Source organism: Cyprinodon tularosa, unplaced genomic scaffold (genome assembly GCF_016077235.1).
Source record: "Cyprinodon tularosa strain WSP-4 unplaced genomic scaffold, ASM1607723v1 ctg66, whole genome shotgun sequence".
NCBI classification, from domain to species: Eukaryota; Metazoa; Chordata; class Actinopteri; order Cyprinodontiformes; family Cyprinodontidae; genus Cyprinodon; species Cyprinodon tularosa.
This window is the reverse complement of record NW_024039407.1, coordinates 3749500-3760965: the sequence shown is the minus strand read 5'-3', so window position 1 is coordinate 3760965 and position 11466 is coordinate 3749500. Positions and strand designations below refer to the sequence as shown.

General features: G+C 40.5%; 1 protein-coding gene across 1 annotated transcript; it reads left to right on the top strand.

Annotated features, from left to right (window-relative positions):
- Positions 1-1130: 1130 nt before the first annotated feature.
- scrt2 (scratch family zinc finger 2) lies at positions 1131-9518 on the top strand. Its single transcript, XM_038309218.1, has 2 exons — positions 1131-1783; positions 5174-9518. The coding sequence occupies exons 1-2, from the start codon at positions 1624-1626 to the stop codon at positions 5971-5973; spliced, it is 960 nt and encodes a 319-aa protein (XP_038165146.1). The 5' UTR covers positions 1131-1623; the 3' UTR covers positions 5974-9518.
- The last annotated feature ends 1948 nt before the right edge of the window (positions 9519-11466 follow it).

The window sequence follows — 11466 nt, the reverse complement described above, 5'->3', positions numbered from 1 at the left end:
AATGTTCAGGATATTTATCAGCCATAATTACCAAAGTTATTGGAAATACCAACCGCTATGTGTTTCTCTGTGTTTATTAAATCTGTATTTATACATATAAAGTACAATATCATATCAGAGTATAAATGTGGATTTATATTTATACAAATATGTATAAACTATAACATCATGTAACAGCTTATTTATTTAAATAATTCAGTTCAGAAACTGCACCTGTAGCTGTAATTACAAAATAAATTAATAAAAAATAAAGTATCTTTAGCAGATAGCACCTATTAAAAAAATCTTCTCTTGTTCAATAGTTGATATTATTTATATTTTATACCATCGCCTGGTACCATAAGTCTAAAGGAGTGAGGAGACAAGTGTTTCCTGTTGATTCAGAGTAAATCAAACAGGTGCATCATTTATATTTTCTGTAAAAATAATGTTTTTTTGTGAGTATAGAAAAAGAGACACTATCTGAGGAGCAGCAAATACATTTAAATTAATTTACACAAATACATACCGAGAGATATGTGGCCAATTTAGCGAGCACAGATCTAATTCTGGATTTCACCCTAATCAAAAACGATGTAATTAATTAATCAGATAATTATCTGCCAAGCATGGCAGGACACACATCTGTGCAGCAGTAATGGGAAGGGAGACAGCAGCGCTGGGCTGAGCAATTCTCCTTCCCTGTGCTTGGCTCATCAGCGGTGCTGGAATCCAGTTCAACTTCGAAAGAAAAGGAGCAGCACCAAAACACTCTGCTGATCTTTCCTGGACTTAGTGCCTGCTGTTGGCTTGTGAGAGCAGTGCAGTGCGACCACAGGAAGGAAAGATCTGAGGCTATTTGAGGAAACAGAGATGACTTGAGGGAGGCAGAGCCGGTGCAAGACAAACATAAACTGTGCCACTTCATCTGAAGACAATGGGGGACAGGACACCGAGTGTGCTCTCATCCACATCTCCATTGTCTGCCCATCTCTTTTACTCCTCCTCTGAGCATGGAGCATAAGCGGGGTGAAAGGAGGAGGGGAAGGGAGGAGGAGGGGGAGCAGCGGGGGGGCAGAGGGGGTCTGGCTGTGTTCTTTCTCCTCTGTCTGTGTGCGAATGCACAGACGGTTCAGTAGTAATTTGATGTGTGTCCCCAGGGACATTTGATGGATTAAAGCTAAGCAGCTCCATTTCGCAGCACCACCTGATCTTCCTCTGCCCGTGCCCCATATAAAGGCTGGCGTGATTGCTGATCTCAGCTAGTCTGACAGTCTCTCTCTCTCTTTCTCTTGCGCTCTCTCCCTCCTCTCTCTGTCTGTCTCCATCTCTTCTCTTCCTCACTGGTCTCTTAAGCCTGCTGCATCACAGGAGCTATCCAGTGCTGAACAGGATCGCTTTAATTTTTTATTTTTTTTATTTTTTCTGGGGGAAGCTGAGGGAACCAAAGAGTATCAAGCCAGCATTGTCATCAGCCTTGTTCTCCACTGGTTTTCATCTTTTTTTGCTTTCTTATCATATGTTTTTTTGACCACACCAACCACAAGGATTACCGTCAACCAGCTCTGCTTGTTTGCGTCCTCAGAGGTTCTTCTATTTTCTCTCATGCGTTTCTCTCAGTCCTGTGTTTTCATCCACTGAAACATGCCCCGCTCTTTTTTGGTGAAGAAGATCAAGCTTGATGATTTCTCTTCGTCCAATGTGGCCAACTCCAACCATCATCACCACCTGGACGACTCGTTCACTTTTGCCCGCTCCATCACAGACTCGGTGACCAGTCTCGGGGTTCGTCTCAGTGAGAATGGTGAGTTCAAACATGCCTCCAGTCTGAGCCGCTCTAGTGAAAGATGTCCTGTAAACAGCTCTGGCACTGATTTCAGCATGCCTCACATTTCCACACAGACGGTGTCCTCCTTCTATCTGTTGGGTGGTATTTTTTGTTTTGTTTGAGTCAGCTAATATATATGCTGAAACTGTGTAAATTAATGTGACACGTTACATGCATCCAGCTGATTTTGCGCACCCACATCCAAAATAATCCGCTTCCGAGGCACCCCACCCCCATCGCAGACTTTTGTTTTTTGACTCTGGCAAAGGACAGACACAATTCAGGTCACAGCCACGGATTAGTTTATGTAAATAGGGAAGCAAACATGTGTCTAATCAGGAGAGCTTGGATACGCATTTGTATAACTGCAAAACCCCTGTGGACCACAAACACATGCAGGGTGAACATATCTGGTCATGATGTGCAGTAGAAAATTCAAGAACCGGAGCAATGAGTATCGGATGATATATTTGTCCTTAGCTGTTATTGTCCTTGAGTTCCCATCATGGTCCGATCCTCCCTTGCCCCCCTCTTCCCATCCAAATGGATTATGCACACAGTCTCCCCACCCCCATAGCTCCGCTACATCTTTCTCTTCCTCCCGGGCATTTGAAAACTAGCAGGGGTTAGAGTTTCAACCGTGCAGGCCTATTGCCGTCACAAGAGACATCAACACACTGTACAGTGAAGCAGTGAGGGAGGTGGGGAGCTGAACGCTGAAAAGAGGCAGAATAAGGAGACAAAAATGCTCAGGGCAGCAATGAGGCAGATCACGTGACGGAGGTTGTACAGTAAACACGGGGAAAAGGCAGATAACTGCGCTGTGGTCAACACTCTGACCGGCCACGCTAAGCTTCCGGTCAGAGCTGACGGGGCGACCTTCACTTTCACAGCCCGCTTTAGGCTCGTTGCTTCCATTTTGTGACCATGTTTGGTGGGCCATATGAGAGCCTTTGTTGTGATTCACTGAAATATTTTAACAGGAGAGAAATCACAGCGCACAGCTAAGCCCTGTTGATGATGCCCACCTGTTATTCAGCCATTTCAAAAGTAAGGGGGGGGTTTAAGAAGGAAGATCACACTATGTTCTTATTTTTTTGCATAAAAAATTAACAGATCAGAAAAAAAAATCCATATAAGCATTTACTCAACATTTAAGAGTTTAAAAATTTTGCACCTGAATAATTATATTTCCTTAAAATCACATTTTTTTGCTTGTGCTAAATGCCTTTTATTCTTCCTGTTGCTCTATTTTTTTTTGTTCATTATTTAAAATTTAATTTGTACAGTTTTACTCACTCTATTGTTCTTCATTTTATTGTTCAAAATCATGAAACATAAGCATGTTTTATTTAAAGGGGATGAGAACAAAACCTTTTCATCTGAAAGAAAGAATTACTATTTTACACAGAGACAAAAAAAAGGGGAGATGAAATAAAGGATTTCCAGCGCAGCCGAAACACCTAACGTCAGCACTTCTGCTGTTCTGGGAGATATTCTTTCCCCCCATTGTGGAGACATTTGACTTGAGTGTCTGTCGAACAACAAAGAGGGGAGGCTGAGAGGGTCCATTAATTACATGCTTGCTTTGCATTACAGAAATGAGTCTATGAGCTGTAAAGGCTGATACAGCACCAGTCCTAAATGGTGAGCTCCGTGTTTGACCTTGAGTAATTGCAACACGGTAAACACGTCTGCGTACAGTGATATGGCACGTCTGTTTTTGTTGGAGAGAATATCAAAATAAAATAACCAAAATAAATGCAATGCAAACACACTTCATGTTTGCTGATAATGTGGCTGTAAAACAGGTGGATTTGGTTTCTCATTGCTGTGCAGCAGCAGCATTTATGCATTTAACAGCAGCTTTAAGAGTGAAACCAACAAACAAATTCATTTGTTTGGTTTTAGAAAAAGAAAGTGACGCTGTCTCACAGACAAACACCATCTGTGCTGTTTAAACCCGTGAAGCCATGCAGTGCAGCATAATGCCGCGTGCACAGGCCTGTAGTTTCCTTGTCCCCGGGTGTCACGGTCATGTCTTTGACAAAGAGGCTGTGTGAACCCAAAACCTTGGGAATGGAGAAGCAGTAGTAAGAGAGCACTTAAACTGATTTCTTAATGGCTTGTTTCTTGAAAGCACTTCGGCATGCTCGCTGCAGACAGGTAAGCATCTTTGGAAACACGGTTTGTGATGCCATGTCTCACATTATCAGTGCTCCTGCAAACTCTATTCAATAGACTCTTATAGTGTCTCCATGATACTTGATCTGTTCCACACATTATCTCTATCTTCTCCAGCATTGGACTCTTTCAACAGCTGCACTATTTTACAGATGATAGGTTATTGATCAGTTCAAAACTTTGAATTTCATTAAAAAACAGTCAATACCTAATTTCCACTGCTTGCTGCACACAACGCTTAGGAATGCCTTTTTTTCTGCAGTTATGCCCTATTTGTCTCAGGAAAAGAAATTCACTACATTTTAAATTTGCACTTTAAAATATATCAACCCAGAAGATGAAATGCATTTAGTTTGTATTGAGCTTACATGCCACTTTAGCATCTATCAACCTCTGTTAGGGTTCATTTAGCTGCCAGCAAGGCTTTCAGCTGCTCTGTCACCAAGCTTCCTCAGAGGTAAAACGAAGGAAAAACATAAATCTCTCACAGTGTGCTGCGGCTAGCTTCATCATCTTAAGCTCTGTTTGTTAGAGAAGCAGAAGTTCAATACGCTATATGCAGACGAATAAACAAGATCCAAACTACTGTATATTTAGCATTGATGCAAAATTAGCAACTTAATGCAATCACCTGTTGACTAAAAAACTTTAATGACTCTGGTATGCTATGCTAAATCAGGGAACCTAATAAAAAAATATATATATTTATATGGAAACTACACTGAAACTCAGCCCTGAAACATTATTCTGTTTGGCATAGCTGTGCTGACTCTTAAGGAAGATGCTTAGTCAAATGTTCACTGACAGTTCAGCCATTATGGGACTCTCACAGTATAATATAAATGAGGAAAGTATCAACATTTAAATGTTTTAAAGTATTTGAAAAATGAATAGCTTCCAAAGTTTTTGTTTTAAAAACAGCGTTACCGTGTCAAGAGATGACTGAACCTCATTTTTTCTACACATTCACTGCTTATATCAACTACATACTGGCTGGCAGTAGGAAGCAACAAGTGGGGGAGGGGTGGTGCTGCACTATTTTATGCATGAATAAGAAAAATGTCCAGCCATTTTGAATGTTATTTAAAGATAAGGAATAATCCTTGGTGCAGCTAAATAATGTCCCATTGTGTTCATCCATCACAAGCTCTGGCCAACTGTCTTTGTGTGTCTCTTACTCAGGATACATCCAGGATTACATCACACCATCTGTATACCAGGGGGAGAAGAAGATGGAGCATAAGCTTGCGTCGCCGGTGTCGGATCCCCTCTACACCCAGGTGAGCAGCGGTGGGGAGTACTGTGACCCAGACTTGAAACATCCCGACAGCCCCCAGTCCGGCATGACGGCGAGTGGCTTCTACACTGGTGAATCGGAGGCTCTGGCCGAGGGTTACACCATGGATGCCTTCTTCATCTCTGACGGGCGCTCCAGGCGAAAGGGAGAGGGCGAGGCTCGCGGGTCTAGCTCGAGAAGCAGCAGCGCCAACGGTGGGGTTCAGGAGAGGGGAGCCGGCGTTCCTCGCCACACCTGCAACGAGTGCGGAAAGACCTACGCCACTTCCTCCAACCTCAGCAGACACAAGCAGACGCACCGCAGCCTGGACAGCAAAATGGCCCGCAAGTGTCCCACCTGCAACAAAGTGTACGTGTCCATGCCGGCTTTGGCAATGCACATCCTCACCCACGACCTCAAGCACAAGTGCGAAGTGTGCAGCAAGGCCTTCAGCCGGCCCTGGCTGCTGCAGGGTCACATGCGCTCACACACGGGGGAGAAGCCCTTCGCCTGCGCCCACTGTGGCAAAGCCTTTGCTGACCGTTCAAACCTCCGCGCCCACATGCAAACACACTCTGCCTTCAAGCACTACAGATGCAAGCGCTGCAATAAGACCTTTGCTCTCAAGTCCTACCTGAACAAGCACTATGAGTCAGCTTGCTTCAAGGGCTCCGCAGACGAAGATGATTCTGGATCAGAAAACTAACCACGACAGAAGCAGAATTTCTGAACCCCTGTTGAAGGTTCACAACCAATAACCCTGTTCACTCTACCCTCCATGCCTTTTTTCTTCCCTTTTTTTAGAAAGCAATATTTTCACTGAGATTACGTGAAGAAACTCTGATAACTGATTATGGCAAAGACAATTTAAAAAGATGCTGGATTTTTTTTCCCTGCACAGTAGCTAATCGTCCACAGAAACATACAATCAATCAACCTTCCCCCAAATAGAGACTGTAGATGGTAGTTGTACACAACTCAGCAACATGTGCTCACGCCAACGTGGGGACATGGAGACACACACACGCAAACACGCACCCACGCACTGAGACACATACATGAATGCACACCCACTCTTACAACACAATTATATATGAGGCCTGGCATGTGAATTTTTATCAATGACTATAATAATATTGATATCAATAGTATTAATATTTAGATTCCTGATATTTTATAGGAAATAGTAATAAAAAACAAACAAAAAAAAAAACATAAAAAAGGACTAACAGCGTTATTTTGTTTTTTAGAGACAAAATGACCTCTTGTATTTTTATGCTGCTTTTTATTTGCTAAGAATTGAATTCTTTTGCAACTGCCAACATAAACTTTTTACAAAAATGTGAACTATGACAGTATTTGCAAAAAAAAAGGGAGATCATTTTAAAAGGTTAAAAAAAAGACAAACCCTCCTTTTTTCCACACCAACCTTTCAATTCAACGGATGTTATTTTTCTATTTAATTTTTCTAAATTTATTTTTTTGTGCTTTTTATCTCTTGTTGATCAAAAGCTTCTTTGTAACTGTGGGTACATCAAACAGAGCTCGTCTTAAATAAGCTATATAAAAAAAAATCATACATCATTCAGATCAATTCTGCAGGAACAGTGATTTTGAAATGTTGTCCTGTTGAGCAGGTACAATTACTCCCACCATCTGATCAGATTCATAGTCTCACCTTGATGCACAGACTTGGACAAAAAAAAAACTGAAAGCCAGACCAAATGTTTTAATAAGTGCCATGAGCAGTTCACTCATCTATAGCAATTAAAACTCTTATCGTTCTTCCTTCACCATGATGGCTGGCGTAAACCCCGCTGCCTTCTTGGTGCCTCGTCCAGTCTTAATGAGTAATCTCGACCCCGTATTTGAGGTGCTCACCCCCTCCACCAGTATTACCTCAGAGTGAACGTACGGACTCGCACACCCTCAGTTACAAAGTGACACATTTTTGTGTTTGTCTGTTTTTATATGTCGCTCAAAGCTACGCCCATGGTTTGGTAGATGCATACCATCTATTTATCATGTAAATACTTTATTTGTCCTCCTGTTTGTCTATTTATTTATTTACTTATTTATTTATTTATCCTATTTTCGCTTATTTATTGAATACTTATTTATCATGTATTTATTTATGGGTTGTTATTTGAAAAGACCAACATCCATTGTCCTTGTAAGATGCTGCTGATCTTCAAAGAAAATGTTTATATGCATGAAAACTGTAGAGAGTCCATGGGACTTAGTTTTAAAGAGGAACAATGTACAGTACAAGTGCTAGAGGACTTCCAATGAATGAATGCAGACTTAGTTTTTAGGCTTTGTGGCAATAACAAGACTGGAAAAAAAAGCAATGACATGGAAAAACAATCCCAGCTGTTCTGTTTTTGTTTAACATAGGGCAATAAAGAGAAAACAATGACACAAAAATACTGATTGTGTTTACCAAAAGCACTCCATCTTCTCAAAGAGGGAGATTTTTGGCCTCTTTTTTTTTTGTCTTTCAATCTCAGGCAACTACCAGTTCTCAGAAGTGATCTACACTAATGTGCATCGCGGAAATCAGAAAAATAAAAAAGTCTCGGTGTGCTAAAGTTGCAGCAATAATAACGCCAAGATCAGCAGGCCATTACTTCAAAACTGACACGGGGCTGATATTTTTTAACCTAATAATTTTTCATTCCACATTAAAACCACAACAAGACACTAATTTTCATTAGGTGAGAGTGATAATAAAGTTTTAAAACACACCATGAGGCATGTAACGATTTGAACTCCTCCTGAGATAGCAAAAGGATGTTTATGTGTGCTCTTTAGCAGCAATTATAAAATAATCTTGGCATTAACTTTCTGAGTGAAGGAAGATTTTTTTTCTCAATAGCTGTAATAAAATGACACGCAGCATTGAACTTCCAAACCCGCAGCTTTATATTTCCCTGCATCCCTCCCTTACCCAGCAGCCGTCCTCACCCTGTCCCAACTGCCTCTGAACAGACGCGCCGCGCATTAGATGTGCTGAAGTAGGATTGGCGGAGGGTGGTGGAGTGTGGGAGGATAACAGGTGTTTGTAGACAGACTGCAGATAGGGAGCGTAATTGAGTCGGTGAGCGACCTCCAAGGGGAAGGTCAAGCACCAGCAGGCAAATGCACTGTCAGCTATTTGCATATTCCAAATGGATGGCACTATTGCAGCAATGCTGAGCTCGCTTTGAAAAAAAGAGAGAGAAAAAAAAAAGCTAAGCTGAGGAGGAGAAAGGAGAGCAAAGAGGAGCTTCTGTTCTATTTGTTCATCCTCTTCTTTCTGCTTCACCATCATCCTATGTAGTGCTACAGCTGAATCCCTGCATGAGAGCATCCAAACCACCTGTCTAATAATCAACGTGTCGGACACACAATCTGGAAAATCGCTGGCAAAAAAAGATTGCTTCTGAAATCTATTTTTTTTATTTTATTTAACATGTGAGAGAACAATAAGGCATCACCAAAATGTGAGGGTTGGGTATTAAAAAGACAAATACATGCACTGAGCGTATTAAAAACCTCAAATGTAAATGCTGGCTTGCTTCTAAACCTGGCAGTATTAAGACCGCTTCCAGAGAAGGGGGCAGAACTTGATAGCAAAATAACACATTTAGATGTAGGGAAACATTGTTCCTCTTTGATTTTGTAAATACATGTGTAAATATATCACAGCAATAATATCACAATGCATGTAGACATTTAAATGCTCTTTTTTCTATCCATGTCTTTTTTTTCTATTAAAAAAAAAAAGACAAATGCAGGTACCAATTGCAGTCTGGTTGGCCATGTGAATCAGGGAGCGTCTTGATTAAGAAGATATCTGTAATAAGTTAGAACAACAACTTTCAACTCTGTGTTTTCTCAAAGATCTGATCATGTTGGGTATGATTTTTCTTTCTTTTCTTCTTTTCTTTCAATTTATGTGCCCGGCTTGGCTGCGCAATGAAAAAGTGCCAAAAAGTATGATTTCCATGACAAAAGCCTTCAACATATGGTTGGCTGCTTGAAACCATCCATATGGTCCTCAAAGAAAAAAAACTGATTAAGATTTTCCACCTTCTTTCTCATTCTCTCTCTCACTCTCCTTAGCTTTCCCTCTTTCTCTCCGTTCCAGTATGAAGAAACTTAAGCCATGATTGCTGAGGGGTGTTTTCATTTATCTTGTTCTGCTACAATTAATAATGATGACCACAATAGCAATGATAACATTAATAAAAACAATAGCACAAGGAACCAGCAAGTCCACTTGTATTTTTTTTTAAATGCTCTTATTTCATTATAATACACATAAAAAAATTATTTGTATATTCATAAAAAAATAGTGTCTAGCACAAACATTAGATAAACATTTTAGCATTTTTATGCCTTTGCGAACAGAAAATGTTATATTCTTATTGTCATTTTATTTGACAGACAAAGTAGACACAGAAAAACAGCTGCTTTTTTTGTTGTTGTCTGTGTTTTTATAGACATTTTTGTATTAAGACCCCTAACTATGGTACCCCTAAAGGTAGGACAGTGCAAGAAATTTAGAACTTATCTGGTAGAGTCAGCCTGTATGTAACTTAGCCTCAATATAGATACAGCTGTTCTGTGAAGGAGTCAGAGATTTGTTGGAGAACATCAGAGAACAAACGGTCTGAAGCCCAAGTGACACAGTATATAATTTTTTAAAAATCCTACAGATGACTGTTTAATCCACAATTTAGAAAAAGCAGAGCATGAAATAGATCCAAATCTACAATACATGCACCGTGGTGACTCTGAGGGAGCTGCAGAGAGCCAGAGCTCAGGTTTGTGCATGTTTTGAAAAGACAACTATAAGTTATGCACTTTAAAATCTGGCTTTTGTGGAATGGTGACAAGATTAAAACTGATATTTTAAGCCTCCATGAAGGTAGGAAAAACCAGAGCAAATCAATCCTGTAGTGTAGCCATAGTGGTGGCACCATCATCGGGATGTTTTCCTTACGAAGGGATAGGCATTCTCAACAGACATCTAAACAGTAATCCTTAAAGAAAACATACAAGCGGTTGGAAAAGACTTAATTGGAGCCTCGCTTTCTAGCAGGGGCAGAGCAGTAACGGAGCTTTATTAAAGCATTTCAGTGTGTTACAGTGGCCCAGTCAAAGTAAGGATCTAAAGTCATTTGAGTATCTATGGGAAGACTGGAAAACAGATTTGCAAATATCTTCAGTCAGATATTCTAAGCTGATAGAGACTTATCCTAGAAAGAGGCAGGTGTAATCACAAAAAATACAAATCTCTACAAATTGTGCTGAAAGTATAGGTAGTATTTCCACATTTTATGTTAAAGAATAAATAAATAAAAGAAATCAAACCATAATTTTCCTTCCACCCCCCTGTTATCCAACAGTTTTTGTTGATCTATAACATGTAACAGATACACTGAGTTTTGTGGGTTTGATGTGTTGAATTTTGGGCTGAATACAAAATAACTTGCAGATGTCTGGTATCTGATTGATGTAGCTTTTAGTTAGAATTAACAGAATGAGTAATTACACTTTGACAATAATGTGCCATCAGCTGCCACCTCCTCTGCCAGTGTTTGAGGGATTGGATGAGCTTCACCGTCAATTTCCTAAATTTCAATTTCCCCACTCTGAGGCGGAAAAATGCCAATATCTGTAGTTCTCAAAGCAGCAGAAAAGGGGAACCATCAGAGTGCCTGACAACACCAATATCTCTTTGAGTTAGAGTTCTTGAGATGCCGGGGTTCTCAAAAGCAGAGGCATCTGTTCCACCACTATTAAGCCCTTCCTGGCCATTAAATTTTAATGGAACATTGATTTTATGCTGGAACTACCCTTCCTGAGTGACTCAAAAGCCGGAGAAAAATATGGAACAAAATAAAAATGAATCATGACACTGGACAGGGATTATTATTCTGGGGCTTTTCTTGATTGGTTTCCAGGGAATATACAACACTTGAATTCAATCGTTTGTGTCCTTCAGTGTCCTCCAGCAGCAGCAGCAGCAGAGCAGCAGCAATATAATGAGACCACAGAGTGGAGCAGACACTGTGCTGCACAGCACTCTTCTCAATGATTGCGCTTACCGTTGATAGTAGCGTTGCAGAAGTTTAAACAATAAATTGTTGCTCCTGTTTTTACATGTTAAGTAAAGCACTGCTTGTGCAGCAAAGTGTTGATCTTAGTG

Coding starts and splice junctions, on each gene's coding strand:
- scrt2 (XM_038309218.1), top strand. CDS start 1,624: ATGCCCCGCTCTTTTTTGGTGAAGAAGATCAAGCTTGATGATTTCTCT. Junction 1,784..5,173: donor GGTTCGTCTCAGTGAGAATG/GTGAGTTCAAAC, acceptor TCTCTTACTCAG/GATACATCCAGGATTACATC.